General features: G+C 42.3%; 1 protein-coding gene across 2 annotated transcripts in view; it reads right to left on the reverse strand.

The window, feature by feature from the left end:
• Positions 1-1581: 1581 nt before the first annotated feature.
• Positions 1582-24617, reverse strand: part of sema3d (sema domain, immunoglobulin domain (Ig), short basic domain, secreted, (semaphorin) 3D) — a 47338-nt gene continuing 24302 nt past the window's right edge. For both annotated transcript variants that reach the window (XM_026310568.1, XM_026310569.1), the window contains 6 exons: positions 23658-23746; positions 23310-23351; positions 22178-22335; positions 19795-19859; positions 19087-19226; positions 1582-2729 (listed from right to left, as the gene is read on the reverse strand). In XM_026310568.1, coding sequence (XP_026166353.1) covers positions 2301-2729; positions 19087-19226; positions 19795-19859; positions 22178-22335; positions 23310-23351; positions 23658-23746 — 923 coding nt within the window. In that variant the 3' untranslated portion in view covers positions 1582-2300. The remainder of the gene's footprint in view (positions 2730-19086; positions 19227-19794; positions 19860-22177; positions 22336-23309; positions 23352-23657; positions 23747-24617) is intronic.

Raw genomic sequence — 24617 nt, forward strand, 5'->3', positions numbered from 1 at the left:
CTTGACCCAACCTGACCTGAATCTAAAGCCAACTCATTATTCTGAAATCCACTGATTTACATTGTGGGTGCCAGCAGAGTCCTCACAATATAAGTGTACAGTGTGAGTCATGCCCGTCGCACACAGGCACAAACACAAACCATAAACCAGAGAGCAGCTGGTGCTGAATCATTCTGACATCTGCACACACTGAACTGGGACTGTGTTCCTATATCAAGGCTCATGTGAACAAATTCTAACCCATGCTAGAGACTTCTTTCGACTGCACCTGTAACAGAGTCACTGTACGTTGATTCTTCAGAGAATGTAAATAAGCAAGAAATTATAGGAAAAAGGCCCCAAGACAATTTTATTTAAATAACTGAACAGCAATAATGAAAACATTTAAGAAACCTACAATACACATCAAAAACATTTGTACAAAAATATGTTTTTAGCTCAAGCCTGATACATGATTATCATTACAATTAAGCAGAGCAGTAAGACTAAACTGAGCAAACTGTATCTCCTGTAAATGATATATAAATATTTATTCAACATGCATTGTCATCACCATAAACAAATGATTCGTTTTTCCTTGTGTGTGTATATATATATATCCATCCATTATCTATACCCACTCAATCCTTAAACAGGGTCACAGGGATCTGCTGGAGCCTATCCCAGCTCTCTTTCTGGTGGAAGGCAGGGGTACACCCTGGACAGGTTACCAGTCCATCGCAGGGCCACATATAGACACACAGAGACAATCAACCACACACACTCACACTCACTCCTATGGGCAATTTAGAGTCACCAATCAACCTAATATGCGTGTTTTTGAACTGTGGGAGGAAACCGGAGTACCTGGAGGCAGAACATGCAAACTCCACACAGAAAGGCCAGGTTGCGAAACCAGGAACTTCTTGTTGTGAGGCAACAGCAACACGTAGCCACCATGCTACCCATGTGTGTGTGTGGATATATACTGTATATATGCACTACTCACAAAAAGTTAGGTATATTTGACTTTTTCAGAATTTCAGAATGCACCTAAAATGCACTATAACCTTTACAGCTGAACTTAATTTGACCTTCTCTAAACTTTTGAATGCACATGTTCAACTGTTCAATGTTTCAGTACTTATTGAATAACATGGTGTTCTCTAACAAGGTGATTAACCACAAAAATCACAACAAGTGTCTGATCCATGACCATCGACCACTAAATGTTCTGGTTCAATGACAGTTCGTATTTAAACAGTCCTCTTCATCATGCTGTTCACATTTTGACATCATGAGACCAAGACGACACCTAACAATTGACAAGTTATTGAGACATTGAAATTTTTTGTTGTGGTATACCCACCACTGTTGTTAGCTTTTGTTACAATAAATTGTTTGAGATGAAGAAATTACCATTGCATACTTCTACTTAAATGCCCTACTTTCATGATATAATATCACTGTAGTATGAACTTTTTACATTTTCCATAAATTTCACCTGAAAGTCGAATATCCCTAACTTTTTGTGAATCGTGTGTATATATATATATATATATATATGTGTGTGTGTATGTATATAAATAATACACTAGGAACTGCAGCTTTCAATTTTTTATTTTACAGTCGAATATTCTACCGAATATTCCAGAAATTATTCGAGTAATGAGATAAAACAGACTTTCGCGTTTTTAAACAATGACACTATTGTGTAATGCATGACAGAAACAACAGGTTACCTTGAAATGACGTTACCTTGTGAGCCAGTCTGGTTCACAGCTGGATGCTTTCTGGCCAGATGTTGAAGCATTGATGAAGTGCTGTTGTGGTTTGCCAGTTCTACTTTACAATAAACGCATCACACCGTGTTGTTACATTTTTTAAGTTTGAAACAATCCCAAACTTTGGACATTTTCTGTCTTTTACGGACGATGTCGCTCTCTGCCATAGCGCTTTTATTCTAAAATGCATTGTGCTACAGTGGTTTACGGTCCGTGTGGAACAATGATCCCCAGGATCAAGAGAGAGAAATTATTATATATATTATTAATATATATACTAATATATATATATTATATATTCACACACACAACAACTTAAATGTGTTTACATAGTTGGCACATAAAGACATATTATCTATTGTCAAACCAATACTAGTTTCGTCTTTCAGGCTGCATTAACTCTGAGTTGCCTTTGCTCAGACAGATGTGTCATTGCAGTTTGACAGTTCATGTCTCCTTCACTGCCCAGTATGTGAATATGCACAGCTAATCCTCATCCTATTCTGTTCAGTCTCAACCCTCACTGTTGTGCTGTCCTCACCACCCTCTCTCTCTCTTCCTCTCCCTGTGGTGTCTCCTGTTCCTGCTCTTCTTCAGTTCCTGGATGTGTTTCCATTTGCTGTCTCCTAAGCCTCGTCCTCGCGCCCTTGATGGCCTCTTTTCCAGCCACAGTGAATTGCAGTACTCCTCCAAAGAGTTAAAGGGAGAGCTCATCGCTCTCAGATAGTCTCTATATCGCTGACGAGACTCGCTGCCATATCGTAGATCAACCACATGGTCTTCAGTGAACTTGGGCTTTCCGTCCGCTTGGCCATGAGTAACAAGCTGTAGCGTGAGACGGAGCAGAGTGTGGGTAAAGTGTGTGTGCTCTTGAGCTACACAGACATAAACACCAGTGTCCGAGGCATGAAGGGAGCGAATCAGGAGGCCTCGATCGGTGTGTATAACACGATCATCCAGCCTGACCTGGAGAAGAAAAAAGCAAGAAAGAGCTTTATCATAAAGAACATGTGACTGCAATGACCTAAGGTTAGAATGACATACATCCTGACTACTCCAAGAATCAATCAGGCTGCCTGCGCGTTACAAACATTTACTTGATACCTCTCACCTTATTTAAACATTTTCACACCTAGATAGCTTAAACACGCCAAATGCAACCACAGGGGGTCTTCATGTGCCAGTCCCAAGTCCAGGTAAATGCAGAGGGTTGTGTCAGGAAGGGCAGCCGACATAAATTTAAGCCAAATCAAACATGCGAATCACAAATATGACTTCCATACGGGATTGGTTGTGGCCCGGGTTAACAATGACCACCACTGGTGCTGTTGACTAAAGGGTGCCAGTGGAAATTGGACTACTGTTGGTCAAAGAAGGAGAGGAGGAAGGCATGTTCATAGGCAAACAGAGAAGAGGAAGGGCAGGAGTGTAGGACTTAGAGTAGGGACTTTGAATGTAGGGACTTTGTCAGGGCAAACTAGAGAGTTGGCTGATATGATGGAGAGAAGAATGGTGGATATCTTGGATATCTTGTGTGTTCAGGAGACCAGGTGGAAAGGTAGCAAGGCCTATAGATTAGGAGCAGGGAGTAGGAGTTATCCTGAAGGAGGATTTTGCTGAAATGCTCTGGAGGTGAAGAGAGTGTCAGACAGGGTGATGAGTCTGAAGCTAGAAGTTTAAGGTGTGATGTTCAATGTTGTCAGTGGTTATGCCCCACAGGTAGGATGTGAGTTAGAAGAGAAGGAGAAATTCTGGAGGGAGATGGATGAGATTATTCAGGGTATCCCTAGCGGTGAGAGAGTGGTGATTGGGGCAGACTTCAATGGAAATGTGGGTGAGAGAAACAGAGATGATGAGGAAGTGATGGGTAAGTTTGGTATGCAGAACAGGAATGCAGAAGGACAGATGATGGTAGACTTCGCAAAAAGGATGGAAATGGCTGTAGTGAACACATTTTCCCAGAAAAAGGAGGAGCATAGGGTGACATATAAGGGTGGTGGCAGGAACACACAAGTTGACTCCATCTTGTGCAGACGTTTCAAACTGAAAGAGATCAGTGACTGCAAAGTAGTGGCTGGGGAGAGTGTAGCCAGCATAGGACGGTGGTGTGTAGGATGACTCTGATGGTGAGGAAGATGAATTTAATTCAATTCAATTTTATTTATATAGCGCCAAATCTCAGTGCAAATAATCTCAAGGCACTTTACAAAAACTAAAACTAAAAACCCAACAAATCCCTTATGAGCAAGCACTTGGCGACAGTGGAGAGGAAAAACTCCCTTTAACGGAAGAAAAAACCTCCAGCAGAACCGGGCTCAGTTTGGGCGGCCATCTGCCTCGACCGGTTGGGGTGAGTGGATAGAGGAGAGACAAAAGCACAGCAACAATAAACAACAGATAGACACTGCAGGTTGGTGGGACCAGTAAAAAGGAGGTGGGAGGAGAGGAAAAGAGGGGAAGGGAAGGGAAGGGAAGGGGGGGGGTGCATTGATGGTGCATTGATGGTCCTCGGGCAGTCTAGGCCTATAGCAGCATAACTAACTCTGAGAGCGAAGTGGTCTATTGGGATAATATGGTACTATGAGGTCTTTAAGGTATGAAGGAGCTTGATCATGAAGGGATTTGTATGTGAGGAGAAGGATTTTAAATTCTATTCTGTATTTTACAGGGAGCCAGTGAAGAGAAGCTAATATAGGAGAAATATGATCTCTCTTGCTAGTTCCTGTCAGGACTCTGGCTGTGGCATTCTGGATTAACTGGAGGCTTTTTATGGAGATACTGGGACATCCAGATAGTAATGAGTTACAGTAATCTAGCCTTGAGGTAACAAATGCATGGACTAGTTTTTCTGCATCATTTTGAGACAGGATGTTCCTAATTTTGGCAATGTTGCGCAGGTGAAAGAATGCAGTTCTAGAGATTTGTTTTATGTGTGCGTTAAAGGACATGTCCTGGTCAAAAATAACTCCAAGGTTTTCACAGTAGTGCTGAAGGCTATGCCATCTAAAGTAGCTATAATTTCTTGAAGTCTTGAAGTCTGGTTAACTGGTTTGTGTTAACGGGATTAATAGATAGATACAACTGAATGTCATCTGCATAGCAGTGGTAATTAATAGAGTGCTTCCTAATGACATAGCCTAAAGGAAGTATGTGCAGGGTGAACAGAATCGGTCCTAGCACGGAGCCTTGTGGAACTCCATAACTAACTTTTGTTCATGTGGAAGGTTCATCATGGACATGAACAAACTGGAATATGTCCGATAAATAGGATTGGAACCATTTTAACGCTGTTCCTCTGATACCAGTCATATGCTCCAGTCTCTGTAATAAGATGTGGTCAATAGTGTCGAATGCAGCACTAAGGTTTAGGAGGACAAGTATAGAAACAAGTCCATTGTCTGAGGCCAAGAGAAGATTGTTTGTGACTTTTAACAGTGCTGTTTCTGTACTATGATGTGCTCTAAATCCTGATTGAAAATCTTCAAATAGTTCATTCCTGTGTAAGTGGTCTGATAGCTGCTTAGCAACAGCTTTTTCAAGGATTTTAGAAATAAATGGTAGGTTGGATATTCGTCTATAATTAGCCAAGACTCTTGGATCAAGACTAGACTTTTTGAGTAAGGGTTTGATTACTGAAGTCTTAAAGGCCTGTGGTACGTAGCCTGATACTAGAGATAAATTTACCAAGTCTAATAAAGATGAGTTGATTAATGGTAGGGTGTCTTTAAGCGGTCTAGTCGGGATGGGGTCTAAGAGACACGTTGATGATTTTGATGAAGCAACTACTGATGGAAATTCAGAGAGATCTATGGGAGAGAAGCAGTCTAAACATAACTGAGGTCTTACAGATGATTCAAGAGCTACTGTAGTAGAAGATTCATTTATTGCAGGTATAGCAAGCATCTGCTGAATTGTATCTCTAATAGTTGTGATTTTATTTGTAAAGAAACTCATAAATTCATCACTGCTGAGAGCTAAGCACTGGGCTCAACACAGCTGTGACTTTTTGTCAGCCTGGCTACAGTGCTGAAAAGAAAACTGGGATTGTTCTTATTTTCCTCTATTAGTGATGAATAGTATGCAGTTCTGGCTTTACAGAGAGCTTTTTTATATGTTAATAGACAGTTTTTCCAGGCTAGAAAAATTTTCTCTAAATTTGTGGAACGCCACTTCCTTTCCAGCCTTCGTGATGCCTGCTTTAAGGTACGAATTTGTAAATTATACCATGGGGCTAGTCTTCTCTGATTTACTAACTTCTTTTTCAGAGGGGCCACAGTATCAAGCATTTCACGCAGTGAGGATACAGCACTGTCAACAATATGATCAATTTGGTAGGGAGTTGGACTGAAGCAGCTGCCCTCCACTGTGTTCGTACTTGGCATAGATGTAAATAAAGATGGAATCATTTTGGGGAAAAATTATTAAATGTTCAATTTCGATAACATAGGTCAGAACAAGATCAAGGGTGTGATTAAAACAGTGGGTGGGTTTATTAACATTTTGAATGAAACCAATTGAATCTAATATAGAATTAAATGCAGTGCTGAGACTGTTATTTTCAACATCTACATGAATGTTAAAATCTCCCACTATAATGACTTTATCTGAACTAAGCACTAAATCAGACAGGAAGTCTGGAAATTCAGTTAAAAACTCTGCGTAAGGGACAGGTGGATGGTACAAAATGACAAGTAGAACTAGTTTTTGTGTTTTCCAGTTTGGATGTGAGAGACTAAGGGTGAGGCTCTCAAATGAGTTATAACTGTTCTGAGAATGAAAGTTTAATAATAAGTTTGAGTGGAAGATTGCAGCTACTCCTCCACCTCGACCTGTGCTTCGAGGAACATGATAATTTTTATGACTGAGGGGGGTTGATTCATTCAGACTGACATATTCATCCTGCTGTAGCCAGGTTTCAGTGAGAAGTCAATTTGGTGATCAGTTATCAAATCATTTACTAACAGAGATTTAGATGAAAGAGACCTAATATTTAATAATCTGACTGTTCTGTTTTTCTGTTCAATAAGAGGAGTGGTCTTAATTTTTAGTAGGTTTTTATGAATAGACACAATCTTATGCGGTTTGAGGAGGGGCGATGGCTCAAGGGAAACTGCAGAGAGGCATTTTAGACTGAGTCTCTGCGTCCCGGTCCCCACTCTGGATTGTCAGGCTTTAGGCTGGCTAATAAACTCGGCCAAATTTCTAGAGATGAGAGCTGCACCATTCAAAGTGGGATGGATGCCGTCTCTCGCTACGAGACTGGGTTTTCCCCAGAAAGTGGCCCTATTGTTTATGAAGAGGACAAGGGTAGAGCAGAGGACCAAGTGGTGGAAGTTGAAAAAAGAGGTGCGTTGTGTGGTTTTCAGGGAGGATCTGAAACAGGCTCTGGGAGGTCAGGAGTTTCTTCCAGTAGACTGAACAGCTACAGATAAAGTGATCAGGGAGACAGGTAGGAGGGTACTTGGTGTGTCATCTGGAAAGAGGAAAGCAGATAAGGGGACTTGATGGTGGAATGAGGAAGTTCAGGAGTGTGTTAAGAGGAAAAGGTTAGCTAAGAAGAAGTGATACACTGAGAGGACAGAGGAGAACAGACAGGAGTACAGGGAGAAGCAGCGTAAAGTGAAGGTAGAGGTGGCAAAGGCCAGACAAAGGGCGTATGAGGATTTGTATGATAGGATGGACACTAAGGGAGAGGTGGGTTTGTACAGGTTGGCGAGGCACAGAGACAGAGATGGGAAGGATGTGCAACAGGTTAGGGTGATTAAGGACAGGGATGGAAATGTGTTGACAGGTGCCACAAGTGTGATGGAAAGATGGAAGGAATACTTTGAAGAGTTGATGAATTAGGAAAATGTTAGAGAGCACAGAGTAGAAGAGGTGACTGTTGTGGAGAAGGAAGTAGTAAAGATCAGTAAGGGTGAAGTGAGGAAGGCGTTGAAGAGGATGAAGAGTGGAAAGGCAGTTGGTACTGACGACATACCTGTGGAGGTATGGAAGTGTTTAGGAGAGGTGGCAGTAGAGTTTTTGACTGGGCTACTTAACACGATCTTGGAGAGTGAGAGGATGCCTGAGGAATGGAGGAGAAGTGTACTGGTGCCCATCTTTAAGAACAAGGGAGATATGCAGAGTTGTGGAAACTACAGAGGAACATTTTCATCGCCCCCTGTTGGTGTTGCTCTCCGGGTAAGCGAATCACTTTGTCTTGCAAGAGTATCGTGTTTTGTGTGTTGCATAGTTCGTCTACAGATTAGAAACAGACTAGCTATAGTTTAACACACCTAAAAACTAACTAAACTCTAAACAATTCATTAACTGCTACATTCCGGTACTAGTCAAGTACCTTTCTATTTTGACCGGTATTTAGTGCTATTTCCTGACTTAGCGTTCGTTAGCCTACCGGTTAGCTTAGCTAGCTAGTTAGCTTAGCTAACATGGCCTCTCCCTCTCTCTCTCTTTCTTGCTCAGTGTGCCACATGTTTAGTTATTCCTCTGCCTCCTTTAGCGATAATGATACCTGTAATAAGTGTAAGGTTCTGTTAGCCTTGGAGGCGAGGATCACTGATTTGGAAGCGCGGCTCCGCACCTTCACACAAAAGCCAGCTAGCCTAGCCCCGTTAGCTGGTGTGGAGCCACCGAACTCAGGGTCTGTTAGCGGTCCAAGGGCAGCTCCGGAGCAGCCCGGAGAATTAGCCTGGGCAACGGTCCGACGGAAACGTACTCCTAAGCAGAAGCCCACGGCTCATCACCTGCCTGTTCACGTTTCTAATAGATTTTCCCCGCTCAGCGACACACCCGCTGAGAAACCGACTCTGATAATTGGCGATTCCATAGTCAGGAACGTGAAAATAGAGACACAAGCGGCCATAGTCAAATGTATTCCTGGGGCCAGAGCGGGCGACATCGAGTCAAATCTGAAGCTGCTGGCTAAGGCTAATCGTAAATATGGGAAAATTATTATTCACGTCGGCAGCAATGACACCCGATTACGCCAATCGGAGGTCACTAAAATTAATGTTGAGTCGGTGTGTAACTTTGCTAAATTAATGTCGGACTCCGTAGTTTTCTCTGGACCCCTCCCCAATCTGACCAGCGATGACATGGTTAGCCGCATGTCGTCGTTCCGTCGTTGGCTGTCTAGGTGGTGTCCAGCAAACGATGTGGGCTTCATAGACAACTGGGCCACTTTCTGGGGAAAACCCGGTCTGGTAGCGAGAGACGGCATCCATCCAACTTTGAATGGTGCAGCTCTCATCTCTAGAAATTTGGCCGAGTTTATTAGCCGACCTAAAGCCTGACAATCCAGGGTGGGGACTGGGATGCAGAGACTCAGTCTAAAACGCCTCTCTGCAGTTTCCTTAGAGCCGCCGCCCCCCTCAAACCACATAGAGACTGTGTCTGCCCCTCGAACATATAAATCAAATAAATCAGAAGTTAACAGAAGAGGAGTTATTCATAAAAACTTAATAAAAATTAAGACCACTCCTCTTATTGAACAGAAAAACAGAACTGTCAAATGTGGACTATTAAATATTAGGTCCCTTTCATCTAAATCTTTGTTAGTAAATGATTTGATAACTGATCACCAAATTGACCTACTTTATCTTACTGAAACCTGGTTACAGCAGGATGAATATGTCAGTCTGAATGAATCAACCCCCCTCAGTCATAAAAATGATCATGTTCCTCGAAGCACAGGTCGAGGTGGAGGAGTAGCTGCAATCTTCCACTCAAACTTATTATTAAACTTTCATCCTCAGAACAGTTATAACTCATTTGAGAGCCTCACTCTTAGTCTCTCACATCCAAACTGGAAAACACAAAAACCAGTTCTACTTGTCAGTGTACCGTCTACCTGTCCCTTACGCAGAGTTTTTAACTGAATTCCCTGACTTCCTGTCTGATTTAGTGCTTAGATCAGATAAAGTCATTATAGTGGGAGATTTTAACATTCATGTAGATGTTGAAAATAACGGCCTCAGCATTGCATTTAATTCTATATTAGATTCAATTGGTTTCATTCAAAATGTTAATAAACCCACCCACTGTTTCAATCACACCCTTGATCTTGTTCTGACCTATGGCATCGAAATTGAACATCTAATAGTTTTTCCCCCAAATCCTGTTTTGTCAGATCATTCTTTAATAACTTTTGAATTTAAAATGATGGATCATGCAGCGTTTGGAAGAAAATTCCACTACAGCAGATGTTTATCCGACAACACTGTTAATAAATTTAAGAAAATGATTCCATCTTTATTTACATCTATGCCAAGTATAAACATAGTGGAGGGCAGCTGCTTCAATCCCACTCCCTACCAAATTGATCATGTTGTTGATAGCGCTGTAACCTCACTGCGTGAAATGCTTGATTCTGTAGCCCCTCTGAAAAAGAAGTTAGTGAATCAGAGAAGACTAGCCCCATGGTATAATTTACATATTCGTACCTTAAAGCAGGCATCACGAAGGCTGGAAAGGAAGTGGCGTTCCACAAACTTAGAGGAAATTTTTCTAGCCTGGAAAAACAGTCTACTAACATATAAAAAAGCTCTCCCTAAAGCCAGAACTGCATACTATTCATCACTAATCGAGGAAAATAAGAACAATCCCAGGTTTCTTTTCAGCACTGTAGCCAGGCTGACAAAAAGTCACAGCTCTGTTGAGCCCAGTGTTCCCTTAGCTCTCAGCAGTGATGAATTTATGAGTTTCTTTACAAATAAAATCACAACTATTAGAGATAAAATTCAGCAGATGCTTCCTATACCTGCAATAAATGAATCTTCTACTACAGTAGCTCTTGAATCATCTGTAGGACCTCAGTTATGTTTAGACTGCTTCTCTCCCATAGATCTCTCTGAATTTACATCAGTAGTTGCTTCATCGAAATCATCAACGTGTCTCTTAGACCCCATCCCGACTAGACTGCTTAAAGACACCCTGCCATTAATCAACTCATCTTTATTGGACTTGGTAAATTTATCTCTAGTATCAGGCTACGTACCACAGGCCTTTAAGACTGCAGTAATCAAACCTTTACTCAAAAAGCCTAGTCTTGATCCAGGAGTCTTGGCTAATTATAGACCAATATCCAACCTGCCATTTATTTCTAAAATCCTAGAAAAAGCTGTTGCTAAGCAGCTATCAGACCACTTACACAGGAATGAACTATTTGAAGATTTCCAATCAGGATTTAGAGCACATCATAGTACAGAAACAGCACTGTTGAAAGTTACCAACGATCTTCTCTTAGCCTCAGATAATGGACTTGTTTCGATACTTGTCCTCCTAGACCTTAGTGCAGCATTCGACACCATTGACCACAACATCTTATTACAGAGACTGGAGCATGTGATTGGTATCAGAGGAACAGCGTTAAAGTGGTTCCAATCCTATTTATCGGACAGATTCCAGTTTGTTCATGTCCATGATGAACCTTCCACACGAACAAAAGTTAGTTATGGAGTTCCACAAGGTTCTGTGCTAGGACCGATTCTGTTCACCCTGTACATGCTTCCTTTAGGATATGTCATTAGGAAGCACTCTATTAATTACCACTGCTATGCAGATGACACTCAGTTATATCTATCTATTAAACCTGTTAACACAAACCAGTTAACCAGACTTCAAGCCTGTCTAACTGACATAAAGGCCTGGATGACCAGTAACTTTTTACTTTTAAACTCGGAGAAAACAGAAGTCATTATATTTGGGCCAAAAAATCTCAGAAATAACTTTTCTCAAATAATAGCTACTCTAGATGGCATAACCCTGGCCTCTAGCACTACTGTAAAAAACCTTGGAGTTATTTTTGACCAGGACATGTCCTTTAACTCACACATAAAACAAATCTCTAGAACTGCATTCTTTCACCTGCGCAACATTTCCAAAATTAGGAACATCCTGTCTCAAAATGATGCAGAAAAACTAGTCCATGCATTTGTTACCTCAAGGCTAGATTACTGTAAGTCATTACTATCTGGATGTCCCAATATCTCCATAAAAAGCCTCCAATTAATCCAGAATGCCGCAGCCAGAGTCCAGATCATATTTCTCCTATATTGGCTTCTCTTCATTGGCTCCCTGTAAAATATAGAATAGAATTTAAAATCCTTCTTCTCACATACAAATCCCTTCATAATCAAGCTCCTTCATACCTTAAAGACCTCATAGTACCATATTATCCCAATAGACCACTTCGCTCTCAGAGTGCAGGCCTACTTGTGGTTCCCAGAGTTCTCAAAAGCAGAATGGGAGGCAGAGCCTTTAGCTATCAAGCTCCTCTCCTGTGGAACCAGCTCTCAGCCTGGGTTCAGGAGGCAGACACTCTCTGTACTTTTAAGGCTAGACTTAAAACCTTCCTCTTTGACAAAGCATATAGTTAGGGCTGGCTTCAGGCAACCCTGAACCATCCCTTAGTTAGTTATGCTGCTATAGGCCTAGACTGCCCGAGGACCATCGGTGCACTGAGCTCCCCTACCCTAACATCCCCCCTTCTCTCCCACCTCATGTATATTCCACCATTGAATGTTACTAACCTTGTGCTCTCTCTCTCCCCTAGTTTGTGCTCTCTCCCTCTCTCTCTGTTCTCTCTGTACCTTCTGCAGGTGTCCCTGGTCCTGGAGCTGTTTATCGCTGATGTGCAGTTACTGGCCCCACCAACTTGCAGTGTCTATTTGTTGTTTATTGTTGCTGTTCTTTTCTCTCTGCTCTATCCACTCACCCCAACCGGTCGAGGCAGATGGCCGCCCAAACTGAGCCCGGTTCTGCTGGAGGTTTTTTTTTTTCTTCCGTTAAAGGGAGTTTTTTCCTCTCCACTGTCGCCAAGTGCTTGCTCATAAGGGAATTGTTGGGTTTTTAATTTTAGTTTTTGTAAAGTGCCTTGAGATGATTTGTATTGTGATTTGGCGCTATACAAATAAAATTGAAAATTGAATTGAATTGACAGGAACTAGCAGGAGAGATCATATTTCTCCTATATTGGCTTCTCTTCATTGGCTCCCTGTAAAATACAGAATAGAATTTAAAATCCTTCTTCTCACATACAAATCCCTTCATAATCAAGCTCCTTCATACCTTAAAGACCTCATAGTACCATATTATCCTAATAGACCACTTCGCTCTCAGAGTGCAGGTCTACTTGTGGTTCCCAGAGTTTCCAAAAGCAGAATGGGAGGCAGAGTCTTTAGTTATCAAGCTCCTCTCCTATGGAACCAGCTCCCAGCCTGGGTTCAGGAGGCAGACACTCTCTATACTTTTAAGGCTAGACTTAAAACCTTCCTTTTTGACAAAGCGTATAGTTAGGGCTGGCTTCAGGCAACCCTGAACCATCCCTTAGTTATGCTGCTATAGGCCTAGACTGCCCGAGGACCATCGGTGCACTGAGCTCCCCTACCCTAACCCCCCCCCTTTCCCTTCCCCTCCCCTCTCTTCTCTCCTCCCACCTCATGTATATTCCACCATTGAATCTTACTAACCTTGTGCTCTCTCTCTCCCCTAGTTTGTGCTCTCCCCCTCTCTCTCTATTCTCTCTGTACCTTCTGCAGGTGTCCCTGGTCCTGGAGCTGTATATCGCTGATGTGCAGTTACTGGTCCCACCAACCTGCAGTGTCTATTTGTTGTTTATTGTTGCTGTTCTTTTCTCTCTGCTCTATCCACTCACCCCAACCGGTCGAGGCAGATGGCCGCCCAAACTGAGCCCGGTTCTGCTGGAGGTTTTTTCTTCCGTTAAAGGGAGTTTTTTCCTCTCCACTGTCGCCAAGTGCTTGCTCATAAGGGAATTGTTGGGTTTTTAGTTTTAGTTTTTGTAAAGTGCCTTGAGATGATTTGTATTGTGATTTGGCGCTATACAAATAAAATTGAATTGAAATTGAATTGAATTGAATAAAGCTCACACAATGAAGTTATGGGAAAGGGTAGTGGAGGCTAGGCTGAGGTCAGAAGTGAGCATTTGTGAGCAGTAGTATGGTTTCATGCCAAGAAAGAGTACCACAGATGCAATATTTGCTTTGAGAATCTGATGGAGAAGTACAGAGAAGGCCAGAAGGCGAGGCACAGAGGCAGAGATGTGAAGGCCATTGTCTTTTTGTAGATTTGGAAAAAGCGTATGACAGGGTCCCGAGAGAGGAGCTGTGGTTTTGTATAAGGAAGTCTGGAGTGACAGAGAGGTATGCTCGAGTGGTGCAGGATATGTATGAGAGCTGTAAGACTCAGGAGGTGGTGTGCTGTAGGGGTGATAGAGGAGTTCAAGGTGGAGGTGGGACTGCACCAAGGATCGGCTTTGAGCCCCTTCTTGTTTTCTGTAGTGATGGACAAGCTGACAGATGAGGTTAGACAGGAATCTCTGTGGATGTTTGCAGATGACATTGTCATCTGTAGTGAGAGCAGGGAGCAGATGGAGGAAAACCTAGAGAGGTGGAGGTTTGCTCTGGAAAGGAGAGGAATGAAGGTTAGCTGCAGTAAAACAGAGTACATGTGTGTAAATGAGAGGGACTCAAGTAGAATGGTGAGGTTACAGGGAGTAGAGGTGAAGAAGGTGGAGAATTTTAAGGACCTAGGGTCAACAGTCCAGAGCAATGGAGAGTGTGGAAAAGAGGAGAAGAGACATGTGCAAGCAGGTTGGAATGGGTGGAGGAAAGTGTCAGGTGTGATGTGTGACAAAAGAGTGTCAGCAAGAATGAAAGGAAAGGTGTACAAGACAGTGGTGAGACCAGCAGTGTTGTATGGTTTAGAGACAGTGGCACTGAGAAAAAGACAGGAGGCAGAGCTGGAGGTAGCAGAGCTGAAGATGAAGTTCTCTCTGGGAGTGATGAGGATGGATAGGATCAGGAATGAGTACATCAGAGGGACAGCTCATGTTAGATGTTTTGGAGAAAAAGCCAGGGAAGCCAGAATGAGATGGTTTGGACATGTTCAGAGGAGGGACAGTGAATACACTGGTAAAAGGATGCTGAGGTTAGAGCTGCCAGGAAGGAGGCCTAGAGAAAGACCAAAGAGGAGGTTCTTGGATGTAGTGAAGGAGGACATGAGGATAGCTGGTGTGGGTGAGGAGGATACAGAGGATAGGGTTAAATGGAGGCAGATGATTCGCTGTGGCGACCCCTGAAGGGAGCAGCCGAAAGGAAAAGAAGAAGACAGCTTAAACACACCAATGACTCCTCAAAGACAAAGCATGTGGTATTGGGTGTGGTGGGTGTCACCTACAGCATGGAGTCCTCAAGGTCATGAAGTGGTGTGGAGAGATCTTTACATCTATGTTGAATGTGAGCAGTTAGTAAAGCCTGGATGGTGGTGTGTGTGTGCGTGTGTGAAGGTGGCAGAATACATATGCTTGTCGTTAAGGTGGAAGGGCAAGTAACATGCTAATCTTTATGGTTCCCTCTTTTCATTTAGCATGCTCCAAGATTCATCAAGTTCCAAGGCTTCCATCAGGGCCTACACACACACACACACACACACACACACACACACACACACACGTCTTCAGAGGACAGGGCATAAATGTGTGTGTGCATGTGTGAATGCCTCAACAGCATACCTCCCACAGTCCTGCTACAATCCCCCAGAGGTGCAACTGACAAGACAAGGAGGACAAGGAGGTCCAGGAATAAACCATGAATATCTTATACATGAATGTCTGAGTGTGTGCATGTGCATCTATGTGTGTTAGTATTTGTGTGTATGTGTGTGTGTTGTGGCGTCTAGGTCTGACACTGATGATGTGTTGTCCACACAGACCCCCAGGCCTTGGAGTTTCTTTGGTCCCTGACCCTGGCTCACATTAAACTCAGTAGTCTGTCTACTGTCACATTCTTGTTTCCTGACACCAAAACAAATGGAATATATATTAAACACATAAAATCTTACTTATGCTAAATATCTGTGGGGGATTATTTTTACAGCGTTCAATCGGTGCTCATGTTTTTATTTGTGTTCCTTTGAAGGTGTCTTCTCTCAGCCATCGAAAATCAAAACATCTGTGGCTAAACGACAAAGCCAGACATCTGAACTCACCCAGATAGTCTGTCTTTATTAGTGTGTCTGTGTGTATCTGTGATTAAACCAACAAACATGGAATGCAGCTTTTAAGTGTACAGTACAGAGGTCTGTGTTCGCAGAGGCACTTAGATGCATGTGCAAACAAGTCTGGATGTGTATGTGGATTAACCCAATAAACCACAGTTTTAAACAGCCTCTTAAATGAGCCACAAGTGTTAGTAAGAATTTTCTATGCTTAAACATCAGTATAGGAATTTTCCATGCTGTCAGGAAGACTGTGCTTTGTTGTAATGAAATTCAACATCATGCATGTTTTTCTTATTACGGATATTATGATTGACCAACATTCCAGACCACAGGAGGTAAATTCATATACAAACACAAACATGCTGTGAGGAAGACAGAGAACTCTCTCCCAGCTCACGTCTTTAATAGCTGACTTTACCAGGGGATAAAAGGAGAAGTGTGCATATGAGTCTATGTAGAGAGTGAATACTGGAGTGTGCTGCAGGTGCTGTGAACAGCTGGCTAAGGATGCCTTCATCAAAATCTGTCAGGAGTCCAGAAAGTGTGGTGTGAAATGCAAAAGGGGGAAAACTGTGGGAAATCATGGAGATAACATGAGAAGTGTGAGGAAACCAAGTAGGCAGAGTAAGAAGCAAGAAAGGCGGAAGTGAGGTGAGATGAAGGTGGGTCTGACGAGGGAGGCTGAGGGCCAGGAGAGTAGAAGGAATGACAGAGAGAAACAGAGCACAAAGAAAAGCTCTGAAATCTGCCCAGCGGTAACAGTAAGTACACTACCTTCTAGGTACAAGAAGGAATCACCTCACATCCCAAAGCCCAACTATAGTAAAAAAAAAAGGAGCAGAATAAATTGATACATAAACTGTTCATACTACCAAAAAGAGACACACTACTATTATTAATCTAAAGACCATATTTTTCATTGTTGACAATTAAAATGTTGAGATGTCTTGATACATTTGCCATTAAACAGAACAGTGACTGCTGCAGAATGTAAAAAAAGACCTAGAGATGGAAAGAGCTAAATAGACAGTAACAATAAAGTCATGTTTGACTCCAGAGATGAGAAAATTGAGGTCAAATAGCACAAATTCTAAGGCATAATATTTAAACATCTGTAGTTTGTGCTGCTGTTGAACTGTGTTGCATTATACGGAACGGTGTTCCTTTATTTAGCCTCAGTGATGCAAAAAGTACGGATAAAATGACATTATAACACAATACCATTCACCTTCCAAAACTATTACACAGTTTCCACAAAAACCTGGAGGAAGGAGAGTTTATTGCAGGACTTTATTAGTTTTATCTTGATATTGTCATGATTCCCCTTTGGGACTTCCTGCCAGAGGACTCTTGTTTTGTAATGACTTCCTGTTTTCCCCCCGTTCGGGTCTCTGGCAGCTTTGTGTAATTATGTTCATGAGTTTCACCTGTCCCCGTTATGTTCACCTGTGTTTCGATTACCTTTTGTGTTCCCCTATTTATACCTCCCTTGTTCCTGTGTTCCTCGCTGGATCATTGCGTGCATTGCATTGAATGCTCTGAACAGAGTGAGTTAGTGGTTATTGTGTATTTTCGTAGCGACCGTTCCACCCGGTCTTAGTCACCGTTTCATCCGGTTTTGGAACTTGGTGTCTTTGTTTGTTCTCTGCCCTGGAGTCCCCAGGGAAAATAAAGAGCCTCGGGTTGTCCTTCATTTGGGTCCTCACCTCTCCTCCTTCACACCACACCACCCGCACCCCGTGACAGATATACCCCATAAACTACAAACTCTGTGTGTTCAACATTGGTCAGTGTGACCAACTTTTCTGAGTGTTTGTTGTAAAGCACAGCCTGAGTCTGAATTATTATTAAAATAAAGTATTAGAAAGCTTGTGAAACAAAAAAAGCTGTGTTGACCTGCCAGCAAGTCCAGGTGGTGGCCCACTCTACCTTTTTTCTGGCAGAGAACTCAGGGAGATATGATTTCAGTCGCCGGGAAATTGCTTTAGATGCATATTTGAACACAGCCAACTCCTTGGACAGTCTGCCATTATAAACACTATTGAACTTGCCATTAATTCATAATATTCTGCACATTCTGGTGTTTTTTGTTAGCTTTTGTGTCTATTGCATGTCAATCCTGAGGCAGGAGGAACTCCTGCACTCATTCCTTTGTCGCTTTGTCTAAAGTTCAATAAGTCACATATTATTGCATGCCTAGACACACAAACACAAAAAACTCCCCATTGTGAGTATTACCCCAAAACACATGGCTGTCCCTAGGGAGCACTGTGTTATGATGTCCGCTGCAGGAGATCATAAAGAAACACGCACATGCACGCAGACACAGACACAGACTTACATGTATCCTCACATAAAGCCAAAAACACAGGGCATTGCGCTATGCCGGCCTATAAAGGAGCACATGGGTGCTTTAGTGGCCTCTGCACCTGTCACTGTGTTTACAGTGACCGCTGAGAGAGGACCAGTGTGGGAGTAAATAAGTGTAGTGGGAAGCAGAGAAAAACTATGAATGAGTGGACTGAGTGGTATAAGCAGGTCACTCGCAATGGGTGGAAAAAGGTTTATATGTTTAGACCAGGGACGGGGGACGAAGGGGTGGTGAGTGAGCAGGTCTCTGCTGTCTCTTTCAGAAGATAAGTGTCACCATTAATGAAGTTCACCTCCAACACAAACATATTACCTCTCTGTCTTTCTCTGCCCACCACACTGTCTAACAGGAACATAATTTTTTTTATATAAGTTATTTAGGTCGTTTGCAGTGACAGTCTGAAAATCAAATAATACAAATGTCTTTTGCAGTGTTGAAAAAAGCTAGATTTTGGCCATTCTTTGATTGAGGTTATTCCGCTCCTTCCTCAAAAACAGAGGAACTTAAAAAAATTTCAGCGCTCATAAACATCAGAGATGGCCTTGAGACCCTTAACTGATCCGTCATTATTTATAATCCCATAAACTTTTGGGTATTCAACCCTGCCTAAAAGCTGTGAACAGCATCCTCATGTTCCTTCTTTTTATCTTCCCTATGATAACCAGAGCCTGCAGTGATGTGATATATGGCACAAACAGTGGTTGACGGGCTCAAGGTTCAGAGCTCAGAACCAGTGAGGTTGAAGTCTGTTATGATGTTTTGGATATCTTAGAGAAGTTATGTAAGAAATGATTATTCTAGGTGCAAACTTCTGCCTTTGGCTATGTGACCCCCTGCTGTGAGACCTGGCATGAAAGAATGTAAGGAAAGTAAGAATCTTTTGAACATCAGTGTTCAGGTGGTGTGTGCACACGTGTGTCGATGAGTACTAACTTCTTCCTTGCGTTCGGATCCAGGTCTCTGTATGTACCACTGGATCTGGGCCTGTTGAGATTTGGGAATACACTCAAGGAAGGTGGAGTTGCTTTGCACCCCAAAGAGGACCCTCTCCTCCACCTGTCCCACACCAGGACCTGAAGAAAACAAAGCTGTTATTGATCCTAGAGTCTTTGTTCTGATTTGTAAAGGAGATAGATTATATCATGGAGGTTTAGCTGATGGGTCAGCATGGTGGCTGGTTGGTTGGCACTGTTGCCTCACAGCAAGAAGATCCTGGGTTCACAACCCGGCCTTTCTGTGTGGAGTTTGCATATGCTCCCCATGCTTGCGTAGGTTTACTCTGGGTACTCCGGTTTCCTCCCACATTCCAAAAACATGCATGTTAGGTTGATTGGTGACTCTAAATTGCCCATAGGAGTGAGTGTGAGTGTGTGTGGTTGTTTCTCTTTGTGGGTCTATATATGGCCCTGTGATGGACTGGTGACCTGTCCAGGGTGTACCCCTGCCTTCCACCCGAAAGAGAGCTGGGATAGGCTCCAGCAGGTCCCCATGACCCTGGTTAAGGAATAAGCGGGCATAGCTGATGGATGGATGGATGGATGATGTTAATTTATTGACTGGATGTGTGTTTTCAGTCACAAGAAAATAACAGACGTTCCTACAGACAGAGATGAACTTCTTAAGAGAACGAGGTCTACATACTGTCATCTGTGTCCCAGCACCGACTGGCAGGGTCTCCATGTTTGATATCCTGTCTCCTGGCTCTCCTGGAGAACAACCACATACACTTTATCAGGATTACAAGTTCATGTCCTGTGAATGAAAGTTCATAGTAAAGTTCATGGTGATCTTAACAAGGTAATCTCTACAGAATGCCATTTTCACATACACATTTAAGATGCCTTTTTATTGAGCCCAATGATCTTCCAATAAAAGTCTATTTATTTCAGAAGATGTTTTGTAATCATGTGTTGTTAACATGTTTTCCCTTATTTCTACAATGCCTGAAACAAGGAAAAGAAGAAGTAATTCAATCAAATGTCTTTGGCCCCTAGCATGGTTGGGCTCTTTCATTTTGAATTGATTTCACCTCCTCCACCTCCTGTCAGTCCTGTGTGATGGTACATCTGTAGCCTTCACTTACTGACGCTGTGAAGATCAGCTTTCAAAGAAGCCTTAAGACCAAATGCTGGGCCCGTGTCCCACAAACCATAACAGCATCCCCACTGGCCAATAATGTGGAAGTACTGTATGACCCCTAACTGTATGGTTTAGATTGTGCAGAGCTGAGATTCGTGCAAGCAAGCACAAAGACAACAAACAGGCATACTTTAGCACCTCAAGGACTATGCCCTAGAGGAGTGGAATGACAGTAACATTAATCAGTTAAGGAACAGCATCTCCAATCAATGCCTCAAATGGACTAAAAACCCCATGACATGGAGAAAAAGCTGGAGAGATGAAGAGAACCAAAATAGAAAGCATCTTTAGCAATGACCATAAACTTGCTCTGACATTCCCAGAACAAAAACACACAAATATCCACACCATGAGCAATACTCCAACAAATGGTCAGTTTAGACCATGTTATATATGCACTTTCCCTTTTCTGGATAATATGTTATAAGCCCACATGAAAGTATGTCTAAAATCTTAATGGCACCAGCAGCTCTGCATACCAGAGAGTAGAAGTAAATCTTGAATCTGCATTGTGCACATGTGGCGTATGTGCATGTATACAGCTTGTCCATCTTACAAATTATTACGTTTGATTTCTCCTATATTGGCTTCTCTTCATTGGCTCCCTGTAAAATATAAAATAGAATTTAAAATCCTTCTTCTCACATACAAATCCCTTCATAATCAAGCTCCTTCATACCTTAAAGACCTCATAGTACCATATTATCCCAATAGACCACTTCGCTCTCAGAGTGCAGGCCTACTTGTGGTTCCCAGAGTTCTCAAAAGCAGAATGGGAGGCAGAGCCTTTAGCTATCAAGCTCCTCTCCTGTGGAACCAGCTCTCAGCCTGGGTTCAGGAGGCAGACACTCTCTGTACTTTTAAGGCTAGACTTAAAACCTTCCTCTTTGACAAAGCATATAGTTAGGGCTGGCTTCAGGCAACCCTGAACCATCCCTTAGTTAGTTATGCTGCTATAGGCCTAGACTGCCCGAGGACCATCGGTGCACTGAGCTCCCCTACCCTAACCCCCCCCCCTCTTCTCTCCCACCTCATGTATATTCCACCATTGAATGTTACTAACTTTGTGCTCTCTCTCTCCCCTAGTTTGTGCTCTCTCTCTCTCTCTCTCTCTCTCTGTACCTTCTGCAGGTGTCCCTGGTCCTGGAGCTGTATATCACTGATGTGCAGTTACTGGTCCCACCAACCTGCAGTGTCTATTTGTTGTTTATTGTTGCTGTTCTTTTCTCTCTGCTCTATCCACTCACCCCAACCGGTCGAGGCAGATGGCCGCCCAAACTGAGCCCGGTTCTGCTGGAGGTTTTTTCTTCCGTTAAAGGGAGTTTTTTCCTCTCCACTGTCGCCAAGTGCTTGCTCATAAGGGAATTGTTGGGTTTTTAGTTTTAGTTTTTGTAAAGAGCCTTGAGATGATTTGTATTGTGATTTGGCGCTATACAAATAAAATTGAATTGAATTGAATTGAATTGATTTTAAGCTCCCACAATCTTCCATAAATGCATCTCCAACATGATATGTGATGCTCGTTTTTACATTTTACTTTACAGTAGGCTACACCTCTTTTTTTAAGAGGTGGATGACATGAAACAATGCTTAGTGAAATAAAACAGAACTTTTTATGAATATTTTATTCATCTGTGTGGTGTGTGGTCTAATGCTACAGTTATCATCATAAATAAAACATTTGCTTAAGTTTATTAATATATTTTCTACAACAAAGAAGTAAAACAGTTTCACAAACATACACTAAATACATTATCTTTTGTATCATTGAAATGGGAAGAGTTTTAAAATTGTATTGTATATTTATTGTATCATTGTATATTTTAACAATGCTTTGTGTGGTGCTACACAATGACTACAACTCCACAGAATAAATTTAATGTACCTCTTGGATGCAGGGATGTATCGTGCACACGTATGTCCATCCCAGGCGCAGTAGGGATCTCGCGCCAGACAGCATTCAGCACAGGCTTGGCCATAGAGATGACATCTACTCAGAGAAACCTGGGCTAGCCCTTCACTTGAACCCACATAGAGCTGTTGCTATAGTGAAACAAAAAACTTTACTTTAGGGGAGAGTATAAGTGTGCAGTTATTATCCATAAAGGAAATTACAGAGGGCAGCATGGTAGCTGAGTGGTTAGCACTGTTGCCTCACAGCAAGAAAGTCCTGCGTTCGCAACCCAGCCTTTCTGTGTGGAGTTTGCATGTTCTCCCTGTGCTTGTGTGGGTTTTCTCCAGGTACTCTGGTTTCCTCCCACAGTCCAAAAACATGTATGTCAGGTTGATTGGTGACTCTAAATTGCCCATAGGAGTGAGTGAGTGTGGTTTTTTCTCTTTGTGTGTCTATATGTGGCCCTGCGATGGACTGGTGACCTGTCCAGGGTGTACCCCCTGCCTTCTACTCGAAAGAGAGTGGGATAGGCTCCAGCAGATCACCTGGTTAAGGATTGAGCGGGTATAGAAGATGAATGGATGGATGGAAATTACAGACATTCAATCATTAGAGAAACAGCTGTGACACTTTCAGTATGTGAAACTGGGCTTGTTCTGAAGGAAAATTAAGATGTTTGTTTAAATTTAGCTCCTCTTGTGCATGATTTTTCATTTATCCTCATGTATCCTACAGTGAAATCAGGTTCAAACGACATAAATTCCATGATTTCTCATTGTGAGGAATCTTTACAAATGTGACTCAAAGGATCTGCTCTGACGTTAAAGAGCTTCCACTGAAAACACAGGTTAGCATGCACATACAGACACACACAAACACACACACACAGGTCAAACACTGCTGGAGATTAATGGAAGCTGTGACTGGGCTTGATGTGTCAGGGAAGACGCAAGAGAGACAGAAGAGGAAATGAAATATATTTGGGATAAAAACGATATGTCTTTAAGCATGCGCACATGCTGAATGCATGAGGAAGGAATAAAGGCACAGAGCATAGAAGACATGCAGAAAGAATCAAAACAGAAAGACAATAAAATGGATGAAATAATAAATGAGGCTGAACCTGTTTAGAAGACATCTCCATACTGAGGATGGGAGTGGGAACCTACAAAGAGTAAAACAAACATACTCCACCAGCTTCTATACCTCAGGAAACATAAATTATGTTTGAGTAAAAACAACAGATGAGTTTGCTGATTAATAGCTTAGAAAAGTCCATCAGTTTGAGAGTTTCTGTATAGTTCATACAACAAATGCATGATGAGCATTTCAATGTTTAATGAGTCATCTGCCCCACCGATGACTGCAGAACAGTTGGCACCATCTATCAAAAGGTAATTCTTGCATTCTCTGCAAGTGTGAGCGTGCTCATGTGCCTTGGATTTGTATGTGTTGCTGTTGAGCACAAAACCTTGAAAATTTGAAGTTCTTCAAGCACCACTTCCTCTGTTGACCAATTATCTTGAGTGATGCTCACCACCTTCAGAACTGAGCCAGCATCTACAACAGGAAGTGAGTCAAGAAAGAGAATAATGTAAAACGTTCATGTAGATGATGTCAACAGTAAAATGACCGAACAGTATGAGTATCATTTTTATATAGCCCTGGCCTCCAGCACTACTGTGAAAAACCTTGGAGTTATTTTTGACCAGGACATGTCCTTTAACTCACACATAAAACAAATCTCTAGAACTGCCTTCTTTCAACTGCGCAACATTGCCAAAATTAGGAACATCCTGTCTCAAAATGATGCACCTTAAAGACCTCATAGTACCATATTATCCCAATAGACCACTTCGCTCTCAGAGTGCAGGTCTACTTGTGGTTCCCAGAGTTTCCAAAAGCAGAATGGGAGGCAGAGCCTTTAGCTATCAAGCTCCTCTCCTGTGGAACCAGCTCCCAGCCTGAGTTCAGGAGGCAGACACTCTCTGTACTTTTTACTGGTCCCACCAACCTGCAGTGTCTCTCTGTTGTTTATTGTTGCTGTTCTTTTCTCTCTCCTCTATCCACTCACCCCAACCGGTCGAGGCAGATGGTCGCCCAAACTGAGCCCTGTTTTGCTGGAGGTTTTTTCTTCTGTTAAAGGGAGTTTTTCCTCTCCACTGTCGCCAAGTGCTTGCTCATAAGGGAATTGTTGGGTTTTTAGTTTTAGTTTTTGTAAAGTGCCTTGAGATGATTTGTTGTATTGTGATTTGGCACTATACAAATAAAACTGAATTGAATTGAATTGAATTGAATATCCAATGAACATGAGTATCTCCAGTCTGTGAACTTGGATCCTTCTACAAGGCAAGTTCAACCCTGGCCCATTGTTCAACTTTAGTTTGAGAATCTTCTGCTATACAATTGTTTATCAATTGGTAAATATACA

The sequence above is a fragment of the Mastacembelus armatus genome, chromosome 6 (assembly GCF_900324485.2).
Source record: "Mastacembelus armatus chromosome 6, fMasArm1.2, whole genome shotgun sequence".
Taxonomy (NCBI): domain Eukaryota; kingdom Metazoa; phylum Chordata; class Actinopteri; order Synbranchiformes; family Mastacembelidae; genus Mastacembelus; species Mastacembelus armatus.